Below are 27,196 nucleotides of genomic sequence, written 5' to 3'. Positions count from 1 at the left end.
TCCTCCTCCTCCTCTTACGCTGAGTCACCACCCACAAGCCTTGGAGAGACCAGTCAGATTCAGATGGTTCCACACTTGGGCACCACCAACCAGGCATTTGAGAGAGTCACCAGCATGGCAGGGCATGATTTCCCACCTCCCCTCCTGCCACGCTTGCCTGTGTTGGCCCAGTCTTTGTTCTGTGGAGGAGAAAAGGGGCTGCTAAAAGCATGAAATCTGGTTCTTCATACATTTTAAGTTACTGGCAAAGGTCTCATATTATAAAGGAGAAATTGTGTAACAAACAGTGGAGAGGGATGCCCAAGGTTATACCAAGAAAGCAGCGTGGGACAGAAGTCCCCAGGTTTGGAAAAACCACAAGACAAGAAGTACCTCTGGCTGCAGTCAGTCAAGGGACCAGCAGGACCACAGCACCAGGAGTGGTGGCAGCCATTTACCCCTAGATGCTGAAGAGTCTGAAACCTCATTCTTATTCTTCTTTTGGGAAGAAGACAGGTTTTTTAAATTGTCCATTATTTTCTCTCTCACACCAAGCAGGGAACAGACTGTACTTTTTGCTTCTGATTCGCAAATATTAAATCCCACTATTGGTGACTCATGAAAGTGACTCATTCACCTCTAGATAGTTTTATTTCCTACGCATTTAAAACACAAAGGAAAAAAATACATATTGGCCTCTTAGAAAAAAAAAAAATAGCCTTTTCTCCTACTCGTCAGCTTTCTCTTATAACGCAGATTAAAAGAAAGTTCATCTCCGACTCCAGACACTAAATTGCTCCTCTGGGTGGTCTGCAAAGCCAGCAAAGTGATAGCACAGGAGGACTCCTGCCCCGGCTGTGACCACATTAACTCTCCCCACTAGAGGCTGCTGAAGCAAAAGTAACGTGACAGTTCTGGCCCTTGCAGGTGGCCACGGGCTTCCTAGCCCACCTGCAAGCAAAGCAAGAGTCCTAAAAGGAAAAATCAGAAAATTGGTGGAAAAGATAGATTACTTTGCAGGTTGGTTTTGTGAGGTTTTTATAATGCCGAGAGGCTCTGCAGTGAGTCACCAATTCATAGGTGCTGTACTTAACCAGGCAGGGGGGTGACAGAGGGTGAGAAAAAAGGGCACTGACACCATCATGTACATAGAGCTGTGTGGGAATACAGGGGGAAAAGACCACGGTGCCATTCTTCAGGAGGTTACAGTGTTTTCTGCTTCACAAAACACTTACCTTGCCCCATTGATATGAAGGACAGAGAAAGGGGTTCAAGCTGAAAGCACTGAAATCAAAGCAAGATGTCTGGGCAAGCGAAAAGGGAGCAATATTAAACCCCTGTGAAGATCCCAAGAGGATCAAGATCTGAAGACTTGGTGCATTTCACTGAATCATTGCATGCACAACCTTGTCAAGCCAATACTTGTCCCTTCATCCTCTTCTTCAGAGTCGCACATCCAGCTCTCCTTAATGTACAGCTTTTGTGCTAAGTGAGCAAAGGATTTTTTTTCTTTTTGAGAGGATGCTACTATTGAATAACTATCATTGCTAGTTAGGATAACAAAGAGTTAAAAATAGAGAAATTACCCTGTCTGCAGCAGAGGCAAAGTGACTGATTCTTATGCTTAAGGGAATCAAAGAAAGAACTTGTAGGTAAAGATACCACTAAATTCACCACCTCTCAGTGTCCTTATCAAAGCAATTCTTCAGGTCACACATCACACTGAAAAGGAACAGAAGCCACAAGCCCAGACACAACGCTCCAGTACAATTGTATAGCTCTCATTCGAGGATCTTATTTCACTGCTACGTGAAAAACCCAACACCCTCCAGGCTAACAGCAACCATTGCTATTTCCCAAGCATAGGCTACACTTGGGGGTTTATTATTCCAATCCCCTTTTAAGCTGCAGATCTCCCCTCCAGTCAAGCATCAGAATGCCAACTATCAACAAGCTTAGGTTTACTAATACTCTTGCACTTTGACAAGCATTGAATGGATAAGTCTTTATGCAAAAAGGGAATGAAAATAAAGGTTAAAAAGCCATGACGTTTTCCAATAGCACACATCTCTACTGACAGCTGGGGGGCAGGATAAATCTATTTTCCCACTGCATAGCAGCTACCACTTTCTTTGGAATCCGAGATTTAGAAACCCGTTTTTATCACCTAAGACAGTATGATTTATTAGAAGAGATGGTACAATTGGTATCCAACACTTGGCCAGTTGGCACCCCAGGAGGAAACTCAAGAGCTAGGTCCAAACTCAGAGGCTGAGCCTCGTCTCTGCTTACAAACTTGGCTGAAGTCCCAGCTGAAGAGACAATACAGCAGCAGGCATCAGCAGAGACGCTCCACGCAAAGCTAACACACAGGAACTGTCCACCAGAGAGCCATAGTGAGGCTCATCCTGAACTATCTTCTGAAAGCACAAATCTTACCATGGTGCTTGGGGGAAAAGGAAGAACAGGCAACACTGAAACAGCATTAAAATGAAGTGTGACCAGGAGCTTTTTTCCCCATGAGTTTGAGTAGTAAGTCTAAGATATTTCTGATTTAATGTAAGATATCCGTGATACAGAGCTGGTTACTACCTTTAATCTTCCAGGCTCCAAAAGAGCTGCCAGAGAGCTTTATTTTTAATGCACTCTCACACATGGATAGAGTTTCTGAGGTAGCTGCCAAATCTAGCAAAGGTTTGCACTTCTCCTTTCCAACACTTTCTTAGAAAGCTGGAAATAACATTACCTTACTTAAGTGGCCATTCTAATTAATTTAGTTTCACTTTAAATACAATAACCAAAACGAAAGAAGAATGAAACTGAACTTTTGGGTACTTAAAGTTGTCTCTTAAAACACAGACCTCATAAAAAGCTTGACAGGCAAATCACAAAGATCTATAGGAGACCATTTTAAAAAGAGTACACATTGTCCAAGGCAGAGCTTGTATATTTCTCACTGCACCAGAGCACATGGACCATAATCCTAGAGGGGGCTCCTGGCTTGCTGTAAGATAAACTCCAACAACACTGGTTATTAACACTTTGAAAGCCAGAGCCATTCTCATCCAAGTAAATGAGAGCCAAGTTAGCCTTAATGTTGTATTCTTCGTCCTAGGTAGCATTATTTAAATGAAAATACAGCTGGCAATTAATCTGGGCTATGGATGAGAAACTGCATATTTGCAGTTAAAAGCAGAGCTCCTAATAGCTCCTTGTTGCTAAAGGCAGAGGTTTCCTGAGCTAGTCACACAAGAACATCAGTGTCTCTCCAGGAAGAAAAAGAGGTGGGATACCTCAGCAACCAGAGGAGGCAAATGCAAATCAAATGTGTTAGTGGAAGGCAGCATTTCTCAGCAGTTACTGCACTGAGGGGAGAGAAGCCAGGTCTCAGAGTTTCAACACCCACCTCTGCCACATGAACACCACTGGGCAGCCTCTTCTTCCCTCTGAGGAGATGGAAGAAGAGTTTGAGGTGGCATTAATATGCAGATTGAAAGAGAGCACTTAGTCGCCTATTCCAATTGATTCCAATTAACTCAGCAGCACATTCCAATTAACTCCACCCAAAACAAAACAATTCCAAGCTTTTAATGCTTAAGGTATGCCTGGGGAGGTGCAGGAAGGTACAGCAATGAACCTGCCATTTCCCACCTGCTCAGAGACAAGCCCTGTTATTCACCACTTGATGCTTAGCCAGGTTTATCACTTATCTCTGGCTTCTCTTAGTCATTAGATAAAAAAAACTCATACTAACCATTACTGCTGTCCAGGGCTGCAGAGGTCTCTTAATACTAGCAATGCTATTAATGCAGTAAAGGAGAAACAGATTGCCTGGGCTGCTATCTCCCTGACTGCTAGAGAGGCAATCCCCACATTAAAGATGGGAAGAAGCTGAAAAGCATCAAACACAGATGTTCAGGACATAGAAACAGGATATTTTAACAAAGCTTAAAACAGACCCGAAGGTGTGTGTTTGCTGGTCCCAAATGTTACCCAATGGCATCTGCACACCTGACAAATGGCAGAAAGGAACTTTCTGTGCTGGTGTATTTTTCTTTTCAAGATATATAAAATAATTTTATTAGTCATGCTAGATCTGAACTGTCACAGCTCTTTTATTATTATTTACTGAAACGGTTATTAGCCAAATTTGTACTATTAAATTCCTTTATCAAAGAATTACTCTGATACCCAGAAAGTGCAGTATTATGGAAGTGCTATTATTCCCCAGCTTGTCTTTCCTTCTCTCTTTTACAAGGTTCTTTCTGTGCTGGCTGCCCTGAAGGAAACCACAGGAATCAAGTTCTGTGCAAGGATCTCACCCTGCAGGTTTGGGGGACTGCTGGCTCTCATAACACTGCTCTCCTGAACCAGCCCCCACCCATTTAAACCAACTTATTTTTTGAACCTAAATAATTCAAATAGAACATAAGGGTTTTTTTTAAAATGCTTATTTTTTCAGTAGCCATTTTATTTGCTACAATTGCCGACCCACACTAGTCCTTTGAGCTGACTCAGTGAAGAAAGCAGTCCTGTTTTCTTTGCAGAATACTAATATGGTCTTTGGAAGCAAGTTCCTAGATTGAAGCTCACAGAGGCAGCACAATCTCTGCTGTGAGATGATGAAGAGGCAAAGTATCCCACTGTTCCACAAACCCAGCATCCTGCCTGGCCTCCGTGCAAGACAGGAGAGAGGTTCCAGAGGTGGAGAAACATGGATGGCAGCACTACAACACGGCTGCCTTGTTGGCTCCTCCTGCTGAATCTGTGATGCACAGATATATTTATCACTCAAAAAAAGGAAAAATCACACCCCTGGGAAACCAGCCTTCAGGAATCTGCAAGGGACTGCCCTGCAAATCAGTGCACACACTGTCATCTCCAGGAGGAACCTGCTTGCACAGAGGGCAGAAGAGGAGCCAGCAGGAGGAGAATCTTCCCTAATTCATTCAAAAGCTCATCAAACGAAGGTAAAAGCTGGTAAAATGCCAACCTACACCCTGAGTTCGGACATGCCTTCAGTACAGTCCCCTCAAAGAAGTTTAACTGTCAGCAAAGCCATATGAGACAGTCCTTCCATATGGACAACTTGGCTTCTCTCCCTGGCCAGACCATCCCACCCCATCCCTCACCTCAGGATCTATCACAGGGCACAGCAAGTCCATTCAGGGATGCAAACTAACTTTTCAAAATAAGATGTGGGGGGAAAAGGAATTGTTTTTTCAGTGAAAAAGGTTTTCCTGAGTGGCTACCAGTTGTAAAATGGGGGCCTGCAGCAGACCTAACACTGACCACCTCCAACCTCCTTTGAATTCACACAGAGTCACTAATTTGGGTCTAAATTACAGCAGCAGGAACTGGGAACTGCTGGTTCTTTCCTGCAGCTTGTTTCTGGTTCAAATTATACCATAACAACAACATCTCTAAGTCTCTCCTTCCTTTATCCCTACATATAGGTATTTTGAGGTGCAGACAGGTGAAATGCTATGGTATCTGCATGGGAGAACTGGGAACATCAAGTACAGGGATTTATCTCCAGTAATCCCTGCTGTGACTAGTAGACCATGCTGTCTTACATTACCAAGCAGATTTCTGCAGTGTTCAGACTCTGTTCTCCTGCAGAGATTGCTGCAAAGGAGATAATGGGGACAGAAAGTGCCTCATGCTCTTTGGGAGTGCCTCACCATCATGCACATGTCCAAATGTAGAGTAGATGGCCCGTGTCCCCCTTTACTTCATCTGACTACAGTGGTCCTGGCTCCCTCAGGAAACTGGATAAAAGAGCAAGAAAACTGCCCAGGATACCACTTTACTGCAGTAGAGGAACAGCCATTAGCCAAAAGATTATTTAATTTAATATTTGTTTACAGCTGCTGGGGATTTCCTGAAGTTAGATGCTGGTTAATCAGACCACGGAGCACCATTCAGCACCTGCCCCAGAAAGTCTAAAAGCCATCTTCAAGTAAAATATACGGACTTGTATTTGTACTGCAAATCATGCTTCCAACACTATTTCCCATGCTTCTCTTTTTTTCTTCCTTTCTGGCACATCACCACCCACATGAAAGCCAAAAAGAGACCGTAGTACCTGGTTACACAAGGGGAGCCCATCACAGTAGCAATTCAAAAGCTTCTTCCATAATCCAGCAAAATTTTTCAATCCAGAAATCTCATTATAGATTGATTGACACATCTACCCATCCCCACAGCCGTCCATCCACTGCTGCAGCAGCCTCATCAAGCTCAATGAGAACTTTGCTGTTGCATGTCCCTGGTGCATTAGCTGGAGTTATTACATCCAGCTGCACAGCATAAAGCTACAGGAAACAATTTCATTAGGGTCCCATTAGGCTTAGACTGGGTTGGTCTTTTCACATGCAAGGCCACAATAGGGAATAGCTTTGGGCAATAATTTGAATGCATTGCTAAAACCATTATCTAAACTACAGATTTATATTTACAGGCTTCCACCCATCTCACAGCAGCCTATACGAGCACTTTGGGATCTGATATTTAAAGCATTTGGTGCTGGCAGCAGTGCTCCTCCAGGAGCTTTAGGCACCACAGGGACACAAGGGTCATTCAGACAAGTCCACTACTTTCCAAATAACCCCTGGAAGCTGCCACTAGGCTGGGGAAGGGCTTAAAGAAAGAACATCTGAAAAATCAGTCTTGTTTTGCTTGGTGCATTGCAATTTGCAATTGCCCATGACACTACTGGTCTACCCTGACCCAACAAGAAATGTTAAAATCACAGGTTCTCTATTGTCAGATTCAGAGTAACCCAGTATGGCAGATGGCACAAGTCCAATGATCCAAGCTCAAGAGATTTTTATTTTTTTTTAAATGATGATTCAGTGTATGCATTCAGCTAAACAGAAAGCCTTGTGTCATCATAAAGCTGTGATGATATTCTGGAAATATGGTCTCAGTGGAGGAACACATTGTAATTTTATATCCAGCTATTTAAGAAGATGAGGCCAAGCCCTGAGTGACAGACACTTTGATGAAACAACACATGAATTAAACATAATTGTACTAGAAAAACAGTAGAACAGAAGTAATCATTGAGGGCCCTGTGTTGTGAAACGAGCAGTGACATTTGCATTGGCACAGGGCATTCCCATCCTCAGAGCTCCAAATCCTCCATGAATATCAGTAATTAAATAATATGTCACACAGCCAGAAACAGCCAGGTTTTGCCACATTCAGTTTTGCAAAGAGTGAGGTTGAGATCCTGCCATGACCCATGGCCCCGTGTGCTCCCTCCTGTCCAGGCAGGGAGAGGGGCTTCACCTCTTCTTTGCTCCTTGGAATGGCCACCATGTCCTTTGCTTTATTAGGCTATTCCCAGTGGAAAAGATACTGAATGCTCCAACTAGACTCCTCCCAAATTCAAACCTAGGACCTGCAGTCATAATCTTACTAGGGAAGACTCAATGTATTTTCCCTCGTAAAAATCAAGATGCAATTCTACACTAGTCTGCCTGCTGTGAACATGTCTCTACATGCAATGCTATCCATATTTAACCTAATGAAGAGAACAAAACTGGCTTCAGGAAACCTGCTTTTTTCTAGGTTTCCATGAAAGTTGGATCTCAAAACCCTTCTTTATGTCAACAGCAGATAACTGTTTCACAGACTTCATCTAGCAGAGTTGGTAACTAACTTAAAAACGGCAGATGGAAGTATTAAATATTTATTGGAGTGGAGTGCATTGATTTCAGAAATTAACACTTTGCAAATTACTTCTGTGTGAACAGTAATTAAACAGTCACAGTCCAGTCCAGGTTCTAGTAAACTGCAACTCTTTTCATAAAACATATGTATACATAAAAATACTAGCACTTGTCTACTGATTTCCATCTGCACACATCAAATTGCTCTGTGATTATGAATCAAAATTAATTAAAACTTTGGAATGATTTTTCACATAAAGTTGGAACGGTGGAAGCCTTTGCGATGGGCACTCAGGCATCACACCAGTTAAGCTTGCAGGGAGCAGGGGTAGCTGATGCATTGCTTTAAAATACCAAGGGCTTTGTGACCTCGTGATCCCAGTGCTAGTAATGCTGGGAGCGAGTTTATGATAACAGTGGGATTGAACTTCATGGGGAAACCATGAGAAAAGTGCAACTGATACTGCCAGGGCCCTTGCAGTATCCACATGTGATCCAGGAGTACAATTGTAAATAGCATAAAGCTGCTGAGCTCCTCATCCATCTGGGAATAGATTTGCTCAAGAGATATTGCAGTTTTATTCCCTCAAGAAGAGTATTAGTCTCCCACTTGTGCTATTGCATGAGAAGTAATGAGACTCACAGAGCCTTTAATAGACTCTTTTTAAAATAAAACATGTTTTAACTCTGCTTGAAAAGTAGCTTTTTTTTCCAGAACTACAGGTCTTCCTTTGAAACACTGTCCAGTAGCCTTTCCAAGACTATTTTCCCATGCACTGCACCTTCACACTCAGGATATCAGAAAGGTAGCATGTCCCGTTCATTAAGGCAATAGCTGAAGCTTCATTAAAGTTAATTATTGATGGTACTTTACTGAATTGGAAGCACTGGGTACCATTCAGCAACCTTCCCTTTCTTCAGCACAGACTGCTACACACTGTATTTTATTACCAAAGCTGGTTTTATTCCATGCTCTGACTCCATCACTGCTTTTTCGCTTTCTCTCTTCCCCCAAAACATATGTACTTAAAAACCCACCAGAAATGAACAAACCCACCCCCACAGGGATGGCGGGTGTGTAAGGCAGACTCTAAGCTCTTCTTGTGTCTGTGCTGAGGGAATGGCAGCAGCTCCTCACAGACTGCACTCAGCAATAAGGAGCTTATTTTTATTTTATAGGCAACGCCAGGCTTTGCTGTGGTGGCCAAGGGGCCACAGAGGGGCTGCTTTGGCCCAGCAGCTGGGGTTTGATGCTGACCCCACCACGCTGTGTGTTCCCACTGCAGCTGTGTGCCTGCAGAACGTGGAGCTGGCTCCACAGCAGCACCAGCACCCACAGCACAAAGCCCAGCTGAGGCACAGGACAGAGGAGCAGAAATCAGAGGGCTCCTCTGGCTTAGCCCAGCCAGGTAAGCACAATGCTGCACACTGACAGAGCGTAGAAAAGGGGCTGGAGGTGCAGGTGAGTGGTGCAGCCTGCACAGATGCAGATGGATTGGCAAGGCTATGCTCTTTTTATTGAGTGCACATGCACACAGGCTTCTTTTGTTTGCTTTGTCCCTTTGTGTCCGTTCCAAGGTGCAGATTGGGTTCATGTCCCCAGGAAATCCTAGGAGTTTGTGGGCGAGTTTGCAGAAGGAGATGAAGAGGAGGCGGCTGCCAGGAGACTTTAATGAGAGCTACTTCTACACTCATGGTACAATTAAGAGTCACATAATGAAACAGAGGCTGGTTTGTTTGTTTTTTAATGAGCTCTATTTATATTTTACTTTAACTATCCTCATTCATTTTCTCTGAATCAAACCTCCAGTGCTGAAATCTTGTGCATCAGAGTTAATAAAGGACAGCTATAATCTGATTTACTGCATCATTCCAAACACGAATGTACTCACAGGAGAGGCTGATAGTTTACAGCAGCAATGTTTAAGCAGAGGAACTGACAGCAAATGAAACATAACTTCTCAGCTGCCTTGCAGAAGGCTGAAGTAACTCCAAAGACTTGTCTGAGGCATTTTTTAACATGTTATTGTAACACTAAGAGGTTAAAACTCATGTCAAAGCTATGTTTATGCTTCAAAACTGGAAGCTGGTGAAAAGCAGGTGCCTTATCTGATAGATTTCATCTGGCTGTTAGGGATGCCTGAGTTCCCAGATGTCAGAGTGAAAAAACAGAGGAATTGCATGTGAACCAGCTCGAAGAATGCAAGATCCTCAAGCTTTTTACCCTCAGTAATGCAGAAAAGAAGGAAAAAGAAACAAATAACAAAATAAATCAAGGGAGTTTATGGTTTACTCCAAGTAGAGGATTAAAACAAAAATTAGCATTATAATACCCTTGATTTCTCCCCTTCCTTAAAATAGAGAAGCCACTGATTCTAACATAGCCAGAAATGTGAAATGGAGGTTTTCTCCTTGGAGGAAGAAATTTTGTCCCTTTTTCCATATTTAAGCTTTTAAACAAAGAGAGCTTCATTTTAGAGGAGCAGCTGTGTAATTAAGACAATTTCAGGATGAACAGTGTGATTCAAGAGCCAAATACTATCTTAATTATATGCATTAATATTCTGCTAAGAATATGCTTATCAAATAAAAAAAATTCATGTTATTGCATAAGAAAGGCCACTAAAAATATAAAAATAACAGAGAAGAGTGACAGTCCAAGACAGGGCAGGTCACTGCATGCTGTGAAAGCAGCTCCCAGCTGCAGAGGAAGCGCCCAGCAAGCAACAGAGAGCATCCCTATCTGAGCAAGCAGAAACTGGCCAAAAGTCAGCTGTCCTCAGAGGTGAATACTGAATGAGGGACTTCTGTGTCAAAGGGACAGCTGCCCTGTGGCTGCACCAGCTACTTGGGAAGGATTCTTGGTTGTGGTGTGTTCTAATTTTTTGTGAAGAAAATCAAAACAGAGCATTTTCACAGAAACAGGCAGCAAAGCAAGAGCCAGAGATTGGGACAGGCAAGTTACAGAGAAGAGTCTCTTGGCTGGACTGGGCACTGGGATGCAATCCTGTTTTGGGGACACACTTCAGTCATCTACAGACCACCCCCCATTGCCAGGAGGTGGGCAAGGAGCACTTCTGGCCATTTGTGGCTGCCTGGGGAAGCCTGGCTGGCAGACACAGGGCAGCCAGTGCACAGGGGACAGGAGCTGGGCAGGTGAGGAGCTGGGCAGCAATGTCTGTCACTGCCCCAGTGGGACTGAACATCCCTCCTCAGAGCCACAGTGTGATCCCACACTGCTCCCCCACCTCTAATCAAGGCCGCATGGCAAAACATCAGCATCAACTGATCGAGAGAGAAAAGAAGGGATTTCCTTGAGGGTTAAGGATGCCACAACTAAGTGTGGAACTCCTGATTCCCACTCTGAACAAAAAAAAACAAAAACCACAAAGTCTCAGAAAAGCCAGAACTGCCTTTTTTGTGTTGAAACACTGATTTGAGGAAGTTTGCAATTGTACAATGGCACGAGCCCTCCAGTCTCAGGTGCACAAGGTGAGACTGGGGCATTTCTGGCTCACAGCTTCACCTGGGGGCTCTGCAATCACATCAGCCCCAGTAACAGAGGCAGGCTCCATGTGTGAACAGGATCCCCAAGGAAAACCAGGTGCTGCAGGGAATACAAAAGGGCAGGGCAGGGAATACAAAAGCATCACTCCTTCTGCCTAATGGGCAAGGAGCCAGTGCTGTGCAGGATGAAACTGTGATGCAAGTGCAGAAATGCCTGAGCTGGCTCACAGCAAGGCTGCAGTGTGGCTGCAGCAACCATGCAGGGGGTGGACAGGACCAGTGTACCCAGCTGAGAACCCCACGGGTGAAAAAGGACTGCACACACCTGGCTGAGCTGCTGTGGTCCTACCTGTCATAGAAACGGAGTCTCAGCTCAACTCCACCCCGGGCTGTGACCAACAAGAAAGTGCTAATGTCCCATATGGTGTTTGCATTTTATGGTGGCTTTAGGTACAAAATGCCACTCAGGTCTCCAGCTAGACCAAGTTAGAATCAGGTCTAAATCATCACAAAGTTTAATGTTTAGCTTTGCAAAAACAGAACTCAGTGAAGGGCCACAGAGACGTGTGTTATGCAATGACAAGGAGAGGCTTTAGGTCCGTTCTTGCCCCCCATACATTTTACTTGCAGACTTGAAGTGCCATGAGAGGGCATGCATAAAAAAACTTAACCCTCTTGCCTTTTCATTCTCACAGGAAGCATGAGCTATAACCCTTCTCTCTGCAACAGAAATAATTTTCTTATCCCAAACTGTTTTAAAACACTATGCCATACAAATGGTTAAAGACTCCAAATGACATGTGGCAGGAATACAGCTGTCCTGGAGAAAAATACTCCACTCTGCATACAGCAGAGGGAAGGGCAGGATGGAGGCTGAGCTATGATTTAGCAGAGTCATTTGTCCAAATTCTCATGTCCTACTAAGCCACAGACCATGGTGGTGAGGAACAGCTACTCATATCCTCTGTTGCAGAACAATTTGTATGCAGAGCCAAACTTCACCTTCACATCAGTCCCAGGATCCACTGCATGAAGGCTGTTATGCTGCACAGAGAAAGCAGCAATGTTTTGCCTTAGGACTGGAATGGCATCCTGTGGTCCAGTGACTCCAGTGTCTCCTTCTCAAAGCAGAAAACTCACAAGTACCTTCCACTGAGGTCTCAGGAGACCAGCATAGGGATGGGATGACATGGGATGGGATAACATCCATCCATGGGATGCAGGTAGTTCAGTAAAGGAACCCCAGAAATTTCATTTTAATCTCTACAAGGCTTAGAAAACACTTCTCTCACCCATCTTAGGAGGGCTTCACCTGCATCCTTTGACACTACAGAGGTGGAGAGGTGTTTCAGACATTGCCTCTTGCAGCTTGTCACACACAGGGCTAACAGCCCCAGTGCCATCCCCTGGAGAGATGGAAGGGCACTCATCTCACAAACAAACCTGGGATTGTTAATCAGCTACACAGAGGGCCAAGGTCTCATTAATTAACATTGACATTTACAACAGAGACCACGAGATATGAGTGATATGAAGATGGATAAATTCCAAGAGGATTAGGGAGCAAAAATAGGCAGTGGGGGATGGTTGTTCTGCTTATTCCGGGTTTTTCCTTGTAAAAAGAGACTATTGATATTTGAATTCCTTTATCTATTAGAATGGGAAAAATTGCAATAGGTCTTCTGCCATGTATCTGACCTGCAAAGTGCTACACACCACTGAAATAAAAAGAGGTTGCTTGGACTGGACAGTCTCCAGTCCATGAATTTGTGGGTGGACCCGGAGGTTACAGATCAGGAGGAGTTTTGCTGAAAGGGTCTGGTTTAACTTCAGTTGAGAGGATTTAAAAAAATGCAAAAGTCTACCAGTTGTCTGCCTGTACTAATACAGGGTCAAGCTCATGATAAAATAAACCATCTGCTCTTTCAGACTTCCATCCCAAACCAGAATAAACCTGTTTTGATGCTCTTGTGGACTTGGCTTCTTCCACTGTCTTTCATGTGCTTCAGTTGATATCATCAGGCATTCACATTCCTTGGATGAGTTCCTCAGGCATCGACCAGTGGGATTCTGCCTCAATTCATGACCCTTTTCTATATGGCAATGCCAACAGCAGAAACAGCTGCCCTGGTTTTGAGCACTAATTAACCCCCATTTGTCACTTTCATCTCTACTCTGTTGCTCATCCCTGGGAAAAGGTCTTTGAAATTCAACAGAGAAAGCCAAATCTAGTTCTGGAGAGGTAATCCACTGGAAATAACAGTGGAACAGGGCAAGATCAGAAGAAGGGGAGCAGATGCTGTACTTAATCCCAGCCCAGAAGCAGATCCTTCACCACCACCTCAACCTCCACATTCTTTCCAGGCTGAACATGGGAGAGTCACACTCACACTGAGTTCTGTGGTCTCCTTTCCTCTCCCCTTCTTCCCAACCTGTAGATTCAAAACTCATCAAGACACAAATGTGCCATTAGAGGGAGGAAGGGTTAACATCTGCAATCTGCATCTGCTCGAGAGGCATGAGGACACTTAATATATGTCTGTGACAACTGGGCAGGGCAGGAACAACCACCTCCCTTTATTTAAAACCTTTATTTAAAGGTTTTTATTTAAACCAAGTCAGCAAACCCCATCACCATTGGTGTGGCTTTCCAAACCACAACACAAACGCTCACAAGCACCACGAGCCCCAGGACAGCTGTCCTCTCTCCTCTTGCCATCCTGCTAATCATGATGTCTGGGGCTATAAAAAGGCACAGCACAAGAGCATGTCTCTCCTTCTGATCTGCTTCCATGTTTATAACCATGGCTTATCTAATGACACTTAGGAAGTGTTACCAAGGAGACTATTTGCATCCTGCACGACGTTGCTAAAGCAACACTGCTAAATTAGATGCAGCGCTCTTAGCCTTCACCTACTGTATTTGCATTGCTATTAAAATGGAATAGTCACAGGCTTAAACTATATTTGGGTCATTCACTCATCCAAACACCTGAAAATAGTCCAATGACAGCAGCAATGGAGTTTCCCCTAAAAATCTGGCACATCTAGGTCTCCATCTCTTATGTGTAATTCAAGCTTGCCCCTCAATGTGACCTGCAGTCAAAACAAGCCATGTTTCATGCTGCAACTTTCCTCCACAGGACATGTTTTCCCTATATGTTTGGCTTTTATTTGAATGCATCAGGAGATTTTAACTGTCATAAATATTTACAGCATCTTAGCATTTGATGGAGCACGGCAGAAGACAATTTATAAGTGGCATTAATTTTTGAGGCACAAGATGGCTCAGAGGCACTGGAAATGCGACAACTTGCCTGGAGTTTAGGGGTCAGCTGTTCATCCTCACCCTGAGTCTTGGTTCAGCTGTAAAGAGTCACCATTCAAGGGCTTCAAGATGGCCCATGGAAAGATTAAACAGCTAAATAATTACTTGGTTTACCCTAAATAAAATGCTAAAATACTCATTATGGAGATGACATTAAAATAGAAATAATTTTAAACTATAAACGACTAGCTATAAACAAAAATAAAGGCCAGGGGCTATTTAAGGTGATATTACAGAATAAATTAAATATAGAAGCTCAAAAGACTACTGGTAGGAGGGAGAATGAGCAACCAAGAGGTAGGGTGGCAATGGTTTCCAAGGCAATTAACAGCTTTTATAGAGTTTGGACATATGTCAGTATGATAAAAAATATAAAATTCAAATAGCCCCCCTGCACACATACACACATTAATGTAGAAATATGGACACCTGTCTGGAACTTTACAGGAAATATTACAATTGTGTGACAATGTATTGTATTTATTGCAAATATACAATAAATATAATTTTACCATGTTCTTCATGATACCAAGCAATGTCACAACAAAGTCTCTGGGCCCTCTGAGATTCAGTATTCTGATGCAAATCTAGAGCAATGTATTACCCCCACAGTTTTCCATTCTCATGGCCTGAGTAGTGCATTTTGGTCAACAACATGTAATAGTAAAATACAATCCAAACACCCAGATGGAGCTCTCCATCACTATTTAATATGTTTATTCCAAAAATAACTTTTGCTTTTAACACTTTCAAATTTAAAAGATAAACTCAGGCAAGGACAGAAATACTTGGCATCTGTCAATGTATTCAATCAGCTCCCTGAATCAGAGCAAGGCACCCTGTTCCAGCTCTGCTGCAGTGCATAATATGGTTTGGGTGCCTCTTATTAATAAATCCTTGCTTTAGCCCAGATGCACTACTAAAAAGCACACCTGGGAGCATTTTACTATATATAAAATCTCTGTTCCAACAGCAAATTTGATCTGCCTAGAGAATCTAATCACGAGAAGGTAACTCCTTCCTGCTGAACAGGCTACAGCACAAGAAGGCCCATGTCCAGAGAGCATTTCACCTGCCAGAACTTGTAATTGATTATGCCTGGGAATTTAATATGGAATACCAGAATCTGGACTGGTAAAGCAGTATCAGGGTCCAGGTCAGCCAATTTCAGGATGAGGGGATGACACAAGCTCTTTCCTCCCTCCCTGCTACAGCCGTGGTGAAGTTCAGTTCCTCAAGTTTTATCATTGCTTTAGCTCCTCCATGAGAAGGTGTGATGAAGGCACAGAGGAAGACTTCTGCAGTTGGCCATGCCTGTAGAACACATGTGTGACCACCACCATGCTCCACTGAGGTGCCAACACAATGCTGGTGGAGAGTGGGGAAGACACCCTGCAGCAGATGAGCTGTGCTGGGGTCTGAAGAAACACTCAAAATCTTCCTAACTCCTCTCATACAGCAAAAAGAGGATGGTTCAAGTTTCATGGGGCTCCAGATCTACTTATTTGAGCATGACAACAGTCATGCTGCCTCATGCCTCCTCCTATGGTCAAGAAAACTCCATGGCAGTTCAGAAAGTGATCTTCAGTCCACTGTGGGACAGGGTTGTTTGTGTCCACACACACAGAATGCCGAAGTTCCTTTTTGGCTGCCTCTGCTCCAGGGGAGCTTTCTCAGGACCCAGTGCTCATCATGGCTTCAGGTGCCCCATGTGAAACAGGCCAGAGGAATCTCCAAGGAAGGATCAGAAATGAGGATTTGCATTACCAGCAAGGCACAGAGAGGGGAGGAAAGGAAGCTCCCTGTCTACCAACCAGCTCCTCCTTCTCCCATGAGAAATAAGATCAAAAAGAAAAAGAGGTTTCTCTGTGCTAGCTGTGCCGCTGTGAAAATTTCTAAGGACTTCCTGTTGGTTTTGGATCAGGTCCAAGACCCATGTGGCCAGAGCTGGTTGTGTCTGGATTATTTATTAGCAAAAGGGTTCCCTCTGCAATCAAGCATGTGGAACACCTTATTAAAGCATGCTCTGCTCTGTATCTGACCCAATGGAGTTGGCATGAAGAAGTTCTCAGAACCCCCTCAGAAATGCTGCTGGACTGCAAATTGTCATTTCTTCCCTCATGTCAGTTCCTCCATGGCCTTATCTAAACTATGCCATAAATCTTCTGGGTTTTCTCTGAACTCTCCTCCTCCTAGTGACATTCTGTACTTCTGAATAATGTTGTCTCCATATGAATTACAAGGGACACAGTAATAATGCTCCAGCAGCAGCAAGGGAACCAGTGGGAAACAGCTAAAAGCTACACTGAACTGTTTTCTTACTTGTAATCTTCTGTCATACACTGAGCTGGAAGATTAGATAACGAGACTATTTATAGCAGCATTGCTGGATGTGTATCACAAAACCTTTATTGTAAGACCACGGCAAGAATAAAATTTTAATTTTGCCTGCTACTTCCCTGTGTCACAGCTTCATTTTCAGCAAAGCATTTTTTCTTTTGCACAGGGCTTATTAATAATAGATGTAGCATTAACATTTCCAAATTGGGAGTTCATCCTCAATCACTATTCCCACCCATCACTCTGTAATTTCTCCTCCTGGGCTTCATGTTGGACTGACAACAGGAGACTGGCAGTGTCTGCTCAGCCACTAAACACATTTTGCATGGGCAAGAGCAGCCAGAGCTCACTGCATTCACTGCTACAGGTCCCACCTGCACTACTTCTCTGCTTGAAACCTAAACTACTTTTTAACCCCTCTGCTAAGCCCTCCAGTACACAACCTGTAGGGCCTGAGAGCAACTATCCAGAGGAAATGCACAGAACCAGATGATCTCCACCCAGCAGATGGTATGAACTTTCTTCCACAGCTAATGTAAGGCAGATTTCAAGCAGAGGAGCAAAGCTCTCAGCTGTCAGTACTTATCTCTTAGCATCTCAATTCTAAACCTTGTAAAAAATGGTTTTAATTAGGCAGAACTTTTTGCACCTTTATTTTATCTCATGCTTGCTAAGGATGTGATTGTTATGGGGTCATACCATTAAAACAGGAACACTAAATGATATACAGAAATGGGAGTAGGAATGTAGAAATCCAGCACTAACATCAGAGGTAACCAAGGTCCTTCATTGTGTTTTTACTGCATTTTTAACAAAGAAAGTAAATTTCAACTCCTTCTCCTCTTTCTGAATTTGATGAACATAATTAGTTAGTGAGGAACATTTTATCTTTTCCATTTTCTGTCACATCTATTGAAGTCACTCATTCACTAACATAAGAAACAGATTCTGTTTGCAACATTTACAGTTATTTGTGTCCTGTCTTCTAAAGTGACTCAATATTTCTATGGGAAACCATCTCTTCCATTCCTGCCTAGTAAATACTTGTTAAGTATAAAAAATAGGCATTCATCACAGACAAAAATGATATTGTAAGATAGATATTTAGAAACACAATGGCACCACTTACCCAAATCAAAGAAATCATGAGTAATACCAATACAATTAATGCTATCTTTAAGAGATACCACCTAAGGAGGAGATTTCAGCCAACCTTCTGATGAAAATATAGAACCTGGATGGTAAATAAGCTCTATATCTAGATCTGCTTGCCTTATCTGTCCTTTGTCTCTTCAAAAGCCTAACTCAGTGCTAGTTACAGACAGTGGCACCAACCAGTTAATTACACAGCACCCCAGTCACTGCTTTGATGAACAGATCTTCCCAAGCACTGGTGCTAGACATAGGCTGAGTTGTGTTCATATCATAAAAATTATGGGATTAAGTCAATAAGGAATCTATGCCTACACCCATGCAGGAACATCTGGAAAGTGTCAGTGTTATCAGTGTTAAACTCAAATACTGAATACAAAGGAACAACAGAGGAGGGAGGCTCCACAACTAATGTTTGTACTTTAGAATAAATTTTTAGTAAAATGTTATTGTTTTTAAAAACAAAGTTAACATCCAGTGGATTTTTTGAAACTAAAAAATCTGCCATGGAATTTTATCTCTGAGGCTGGCAAAGAACTATTAATACTTACTTTTCAAAATTTTTCATAAAAACAACCCTACAGTTCAACCTGACAGTTTTCTGAGAGCTGAGATTCCTTCCCTATGCTTTAGAAAACAGTTGAGCTGAGGTGGACTAATGGAGGATTGTATAAACATAATACCACCATGGCATCCTCTGCCCTATAATTTTAAAACAAAATCCTATTTTAATCCTGTACTTGAAAGGCCAAATAACCGATAGTGTAAACATGAACTAGCATCTTACAACAACACACTTTTACCTTCTCGAGCACCCTATCAACAAATGGAGATGAAAACCTATCCCCACCTCAATTTTAACCAGAGTTTTGCAGCAACCCAGATCTTAGTATGGGTTGGTATCCAAGTGTCTGCCCTCCTCTCCAGCTACTCAGCTTAGCAATGCCCTGGTTAGCCAGGTCAAAAGGTAACCTAAGCTCATGGATACATCACACTCACAACAAAAGTTTTACCACTGTTAGACCCTAACTTTCAGTTAAAATTCAGCTCTCATCCCCAAAACTACTTTAGTATTTGTGGCACAGAAGTGAGCACCTGCACGGTGCTGTGATTAAAGTGAGAAACTGCTTTGGGATTTGGCAGTTCACAGCACAGCACCAAGCACCTGCACACTGCTGTGATTAAGGTTACTCGTACATCAACCATTTCTCGATGAAGACAATCCTAAAACACAAATATTGTGGATCTCACTCCCTGACACAGCTCAGAACTGGATTACTCAGAAGTCCTAAAATTTCAAGGCAGACCAAGTCAGAGCACATGTGGATCTCCAGCTTGAAATAAGTAGCCACCGTGAAGGTACACACCGTAAGTAAAACAAGGTGTGCTTATGTACTTGCCACGGGCAACAATTTCAGCGATGCACAAGTAGCTGGTTCCTGCAATTATCCTAGCAGCAGTAGGTAAGAACAGCTGCCAGATCAGAAATCTTCCAAGCCACTGTATAGATATCTTCCCAGATATGGGAATATCCACAAAACCTGCTACTTCAACAGTCTAGGAAACAAAATGAAGCGGGGCTACTTAGGTTTCTGTCATTAGGAGGTCACTGTAAGCAGAGAGAACCTGCTTTCTCTTACCCAACAAGAGCCCACAAATGGAAAAGCAACTGTATTTGTCAAAATCACAGTGTGCAGGAGGCACAGTCACATCCAAGAAAGCTTGGATAGGGACATGGTTACAATCTCTTCTGCCTCCCAAATAAAGCCAGGATGTTCTGTGTGTGACTTTGACGCTGACATGGCAATGAACTACTCTGTAAACAACTAGGCAGGGATGCTTATGATAAAGAGGATGGATCCAGCTAGAAACCAGCCAACACCAGAGCAGGCTCTATCCCTCCATCTACCACTGCAATGTCTGAACAACCCAACTGCATCTTTCACTGAAGTTTTAAGTTCTCATTTTAGCACTATCCTTATCAGCTAAACACAGGTAGCCTTAGGAAGATGCCCTCGGGAAGTCAAAATGAGAAGGACAAATGTGAGGTCTTCGTCTGTTGAAAACTTGAAAGGATTCCTCTTTCATGACTTCCTCCAATCTCCCTTAAAAGTGAACCCATTTTAGCATCCATAACATCCACCAACGATGAGCTCTACTGAGCAACTACCTACTGCAGATGGCTACAGTCCCCTTTTGTTCATTTGATGTTCTCCTAATTCTTGGACTGGAAGAGACAGTGAACAGTGGAGCTCTGCCCCTTCTTTACTTGCCAGTCATTTCCATTCTAGTTGTCCTTTTTTCTGGAAACAAGAGTCCTAGCTTATTCAATCATTCCTTATGTGAAATTAATCCAGACTTATGACCATCCTTGTTGCCCACCTCTGAATCTTTTCCAATTCTTCTGTATCTTTCCTGAAATTTTGGAAGGGGAAGAACCAGAACTACACATAATATACATATTTATACAAGAATCTATTAATGGCCTCTATTTTCCTCTGTTTGGCCTCCCTTATAATTTCTAGTATTTAATTTGCTTTATTTAATTACTGAGCCTGGCGCTAATATTTTTAGCTCAATTATCCAACTGATGTTTTGGTTCCTACTGGTTTCCAAAAGTAGACTTTCTTGCACTTGAGAAATATAGAGAATCACCTATGGGCAAGAAACCACATGATTTCCTGGGAAATTTGTGAAAAGCAGCAGCAGTACCTCCTTCACCAACAGGCTTCAGCACCTTATGAAACAGACAATGGGAAAGGAAAAATAAGATCAATAAATTGTTGTGTTTGGAACACTGAGCAATTTTAGGCAGTTTAAATCCAATAAATCAAATCAGTATCTTGGAAAAGATCTAGTGCCTGGGAGAAGGTCATACAAACCTGACAGCCTCAGGCAGAGCAAACTTTATACCCACAACCCAGACACACTGACAGGTCAGACACACTGACAAGCATATCCAGGACAGAGTAAAAGCAGAAGGGCCTGAAGCAGGAGGCATCCTTCAAAGCCTTGAATGATGAAACTTCTGACCCTGTAAGGCTGGAAGAAAATAATATAATACTTCAAAGAAGAACCAATTATGACAGCAAGGGGAGCTGAGATTATCTCACAGTATCACTGTTGGTATTCCCTCAGTGCACTGCTTGTGATACACCCCAGCTTTTAAGCCCTATGACCATCAGCTGCTGATAACCTTTTATACTCCCTTAGTTATATCTAGTGAGTGCACAAAATGGAGCTGGCAGCAGGATAGTCTTTCAACAATATACAATTATTGAAATGCCTACACTAGTCAGATTACTATCTTCTACGTGTATTTCAGAAACTCATAAAGCACCAGTAAAACAGGGGGAAAGTCTGACATGTTTATGTGTAAGTGGGATATAATGTTTGGAACAGCAACTGCAGAAATGCAGGCAAAGACTATGTAATCCTGACTGGTACCCTCCATAGGTGAGGGAGAGCAGGAAAGCCTCTTCCTTCTTGGTCAAATGCTGCACAACAGGCTGCCAGTCTGGGGGCTGCAGCCAGAGAAGTGGTAACACCCTTCAGCAAACCACTGCTGACTCTGACTGCAGGTGTCCCAGCAAAAGAAAGGGATAAGAACTGTTCTGTTGAGGTGCCAGACTGCTTCATGTGATATTCTGAATGCATAAACCCCAAATTATCCTACAGACATCACCCAGACCCATGAGTAAAAGCTATCTGGATGAATGAGCAATAAGGCAACCACAGGAGCACCCAGCACACCATGACTAAGATCTTGATGGGAGCCTCCGGATGCCACTGTAATACAAATAAAAAAGAAGAACACATGAGTAATCAGCACTGCTGAAAAGAGGATCCCTGGCAGCTGGGGCTGTTTCTGTAATATTGCACGTGCATTCTTTTGCATAAATATCATAGGTGCATTGACCTATGAGAAAATCAACAGGAAGAAATCCTGCTTGCTGCCACTCGCTCTTCAAGGCAAGAGGGGCTCAGGAAAGAGTACCAAACCTGAGTAGGAGGCTGGAGGAGAGGATTTAAGAGAGAAGACAGTAATACTTCTTAGCTTTTACAATGTAATATTGATCTGCTGTCTACAGCAATGGCTAAGCCTTCTTGAAGCTGAGGACACAAGACAAGTAAGGATAAAGAGCTACATGTCCATGGAGCACAGGAGATGGCATACAAGTCCTGTGTCTCACTTCTTACCCAAGGACTAGAAAAACTTCATTTCTAAAATCCTGGACCAGCACATCTAGGAACTACACCACAGCCCAAACAGGGCACACAGCCCACACGTCGCAGGAGGAAGAGTTAAACACTTCCAGCAAGGCTGAGCAGTACCTAAAGAAGGAATGCAAAAACCAGAGACTGGGAAGATGTAACATTAGGCAAGGAGGGGGACTTAATGAGCTGCACCAGGATCAGAAAAAAATAGTTAATAGAGGAGATTGAATAGACTGTCTTGGAAGAACCCTGGGGGAGGGAGACGGGTTGAACTGAGGATGCATCTCTTGAGAAATAGTAGCAGTCTCCTTGGCTGGAACAGTTCAACACAGACTGCCCTGACACAAGTAAATAAACAGTATACAGAGCCACTGATGAGAAGGCTGATCTTTTTCATCTCAGAATTCAAGAGATTAAATACAGCTGGAGTTTTCCCAGTTGGCTCCCCTCCAAACAGCCATACACACCTTGTTTGATAGTTATCACAAACCATATTTCAGAGAGGGTGGACAGCAAAAATTTCCTGGAGTTTATCTGACTGCATCCTTAAGGAGATTGTTACCAGATAATCATAATCTTTTGAACAGCATTAGGAAAGTACACAAAGGATCACCTTCTGTCACCCCTGACAAACTACATCTGGGTTATGGGAAGGGAAGTACTCACAGGAATTTAGAAAATAATCTCACCTCAACCTCCCCATCATGATATCACCAAGTGAAAACCTCCTTCCAGTCACTGGCCAGGACTTCAAGGTTAACAGCCATATCAGGACCGTGGCATCAGATCACCTGCAGTCCTGGAGGAGTTCAGTTTTCACTCTCTCCAGATCATCCAAAGTCCCTAGGCACAACTATGGCATCAAAATCCAGATATGACATACTGCTTTGGAACAGATAATTCCAAAGTGCTCAAGTCTAGTGGTTCCTAGTGAGCAGTTATGTGAAGTGCTTTTATAAACAGCTGGACATAATAGATTTTAAAGTATTACCTTACTCAAAAGCAACTGCAAAATCAGCCTGGGGTTCCAGCTTTGCTCTTGCAGGTACCTTCATAAAGACCTGCCTATTTCAGTTACCTGGTTTTAAAACCACAGCTGAAGCCTGAGAATCAAGCTGTGTGCTTCCCTCCTTTTGCATGACCATCTAAAGCAAAGCAAATATTCTGCCAATTGTGTCAATCTTCGTGAGATTTCTGTATTATGCCTTCAACACCACCAAAAGTACCACATGGTCTTCAGAAGATTTACATAACTAAAGGTGACCATTTTTAGCAGGACTAAGAGAAAGATACAAATTTTCAGCACAAGTGGGCGACAACTCTACCATGTGCAGAGATCTTACTTCGGTGAGATGAACTTAAAAGGTACAGGGACTGAAGTCAAAGTCCACAGAGCACCTTAGGAAACAATGTAATCATAGCTTCTTCTTAAGCAAGAATGAGTCCTAATCACCTTGGCACCAGGTTAGGAAGAGGTTGTCACCGAGTAAGAAACAGAGGATGGCCAACTTATAAAAGTTCAGTGTCCCTCACACTAAGCTAGACACTGAAGGAAGAACAACTGGGGACCTTCAACTAAAATACACTTTAGAAAATGCTAAATGGCAGATATGTAACAAAACTGTGTGACATTCATACTTTCATTGCTATGCCTTGAGTCCATTTTACAGAAACCTGTCAAATGCAATCAGACTTGTTTATTCTGCATTTAAATGTAGGACCTGAGGCAATCTGATTTCAAAAAAGACAGAAAAGGCACATATTGTCCCTGGCAGCTGCTTAGTTTTTACAACAAAGGCAATGCCTTGTTCACTCTTTATTTCAAATAAAAATTATTTCAATGCTCTGTTGCATTACATTCTTGAGAATATTTCTGCTTGCTGCCTCAGCACAGGTAGAAAATTAATTAAAATGTAAATTAAAGGAAGAAATATAGAAACAAAGTGTCATTAACACACAACTCACCGCTCCCTCACCCCCCCCTTCAAAATCAGGTGATTCATACAGAGCATCCTCCAAACCTCACGTAAGCCACTGTTAATGGATTAAGTGGCAGTGTCCCTTCTGGCTTCAGTTTATAAATTCTGATCTGCTTAAGGTTGTTCCAGAAAGACTTCCAGCTGACAGCATGATTCTTAAAGAGACAAATCCTCCCTGGCAGTTTACAATTGCATACCAACAACTATAGCATTGCACGTGCCTTCATGTTTGCACTGACAGAGGATGATGGTTCACTGTTTAGGATTCAGCATCCCCCTCCTTTCAAATCTAATTCAAAGCACCACCTTTGCTTGGTCTGAGTTTCTCACTGACTTTGTCTGTGACAGAGCAATGAGCATTCCTAACATCTCCTTGCATGGCCATTGAAACAGCCATGATAAAACCACCCTCAGTTCACACAACTGCTCCAAATCACCCAAGTGCAAACAAAGGGGGCAGAGAGATTCAGCAGAATAATGCAAGTATCAGAAAATCCTTCCCTATAACAACCAGTTGCCCAGCTCATCATTAACCATTTCCTCTAGACCATGCCAAAGAAATATCCAAAAGCCCCACAAAAATGAGGGTGAGCAGCAGCATCCCTATTTTCTAAGCCGGTGGCTATAAATTCTGCAACACACAGAGGAAACTGCAACAAGTTATAATCTGAAATGGCTTCAGAGCATTCAAGAGCGGCACCTTCCCTCATTCTCTGCTTACAGAGGGATGTGTGACGTCCTCTACCTCCATCAAACAGTGCCCTTTGGCTTCTTAGAGAAGAGGTACCCAGGTAGTGCTGAACACACACAGTGTGTGTGTACTGCTGCCCGAGAAAATTGCATTCATGAACGATGGACTGTTTTCTGCTACCACCCTCCCAACTTACAGCAAAAGGGGGTAAAAAAAGAGCAGAGATAGAGGAGACCTTTGACAGGCTCTCCTGACCACATTACAGAAGTCACCCCCATCCAATTTGGTGCCAACAGGTCCCCAGGAGTTCAGAAAAGCATCCTTATGCAGAACAGAATAGTCACATCAGCTAGACAAGAAACCCCAAATACTCCCTGCCCTCCTCAAATAGGACTGACAGTACCATGCACACACATACATTCATGGAGCACTCAGAAGAGACACCAAAGCAACGCCTTCATTCACCAATTAGCATTCGGGGACTCCTGGTGGTCTTACTCCTCCGAATTGTTGACCTTTGCTTTTCTAGGGTACCTCTGCCTGGAAAGACCCGTGCACTCATCAGCCGCCCTTGGGGCACTGCCGGGGAAGTGACAGTGCTGCGAGCAGGGCAGGGGTGCCAGGCATGGAGCCATCCTACCCCGGAGAGCACAGCCCGTCCCACGGTGTCCGGGATGCCTGCCCGGCGTGGGCTACTCAGGGTGCACCTACGGATCCAATCCCAAACTGGGGTCCCTGCGGTACCCAGCATCTGTGTCCTGCCTGGGTGCCCATCCCGGGGCGCTCAGAGCACCCATCCCGCTCCGGGCTGCTCCAGGTGCCCCGGGATACGGCTCGTGCCCGTGCCGAGGGGGATGCTCAGGGTACCGGGGTGCCGACCGAGCCGTACCTTTGAGGCGGTGGTGGCGGGCGCGGTGCAGGCGGCCCTGGCCGCCGCGGGGCAGCGCGGGGATGCTGGAGAAGCGGCTCCCCATGGCGACATCCGAGCCGGGCCGGGCCGGGCGGCACCGCGCAAGGTCGCTCTCCCCGAGGGCTGTAGCGGCGAGAGCGGAGGGCAGCGCCGGCTCCGAGGGCGCCGAGAGCCGCGGTCCCGCCCGCCGGGCCTCCCGCCCCGCTCGGCTCCGCTCGGCTCGGCTCCGCTCGGCTCGGCTCCGCTCGGCTCAGCTCGGCGGGGCGGGGCGGCGGCACCGCGGCCCCCCCGCCGCGCCCGTCGCCATGGAGACACAGCTGTTCCGCCGGGGGGGCAGCGCCGCCCCGCCCAGATGTGCCACCGCTGGCGCGACAGGTGAGGGCACGCGGAGCCTCTCCCTACCTCGCCCCCAGCACAAGGATGCCCAGGACTGCAAACCCCGAGGATCGGGGACATTATTCCCTTCCACTGCCACCCCGGTACCTCCCTCACACCTGCTGGCTCTATACCCACTTCCCCAGCCTCCTCCTTCCAGAGGGGAAATTTTTGGCAAACCCCAGAGTTCAGGCCCTACAAAGAAGCTGCATCATGTATGGAAATTCACCCAAGCAGACCAGCTGTGGTGGGATGCAACTGTCCTAAAGCAATTAGGATTCTCATGGATACAAAAATGCCAGAGCCGCACTTGGGAAGGCAAAGAAGATGGGCAAGCAGCTCCTTGCACAGTCCTAGGGCAAGTGGGCAAGTAGGCAGCTAGTCAGAGGAGCAAGTGGGTCTCTTTCTGGTCCCTGACCTACCTAGCAAGCTGTGTGTGTGCCTGCAGCCACCACTTTACTCAGCCCAGGGGCTCAGAGCAGTGAAAAGTTCCAGTCAAGCTCAGGGAAGTGGGGTAGAGTAGAGATGGGGTGAAGGGAAACATTTCACTGGCAGATCTGTGAAGGGTCAGGAGCTCACACTGGTGAAGCACTAGCATGGGGCACTGCCTGAACGTGTGTCCTCTGAAAGCTGCTGTGATGCAAACACATCCCACGTGAGCTGGGACTGCCCTGTGTGTCTGCAGCCCTCCGAGCTGAGGTGAGCCTCTGCACAGCTCCATCACCGAGAGCACCAGCGCCACAGACAGACACAAATTACCCATACATGTCCAAGACATGCCCACATGGCTCGTTTTCTTGCCTTTAGAGAGAAAGTTCTGTTAATACCATACCTGTCCACTACCAGATATCTGGCTCCTCTTCTCACTGCCCATCCTGGAGCCACCTAAGCCACTGAGTTGCTCCACAAAAACAGCCATGACTATAAAGGATGGGAAGGTTCCCCTTGTCCTCACCACAGCAGCACCCTGGCTACGGGGGAATTTATCCTGTGACAGCCACTACCCAAGATCTGGAGTTGTTCAGTTAGTACCACAGT

General features: G+C 44.3%; 1 protein-coding gene across 1 annotated transcript in view; it reads right to left on the bottom strand.

Moving 5' to 3' along the window:
• NEURL1 (neuralized E3 ubiquitin protein ligase 1) overlaps positions 1-25,847 on the bottom strand; it is a 145,123-nt gene extending 119,276 nt beyond the window's left edge. The window contains exon 1 of the mRNA XM_088169289.1: positions 25,763-25,847. Coding sequence (XP_088025415.1) covers positions 25,763-25,847 — 85 coding nt within the window. The remainder of the gene's footprint in view (positions 1-25,762) is intronic.
• Positions 25,848-27,196: the final 1,349 nt, after the last annotated feature.

This window comes from Sturnus vulgaris, chromosome 8 (genome assembly GCF_052056855.1).
Source record: "Sturnus vulgaris isolate bStuVul1 chromosome 8, bStuVul1.hap1, whole genome shotgun sequence".
NCBI classification, from domain to species: Eukaryota; Metazoa; Chordata; class Aves; order Passeriformes; family Sturnidae; genus Sturnus; species Sturnus vulgaris.
Note: the sequence above shows the minus strand (reverse complement) of the source record. Positions and strands in the feature narration are given on the sequence as shown.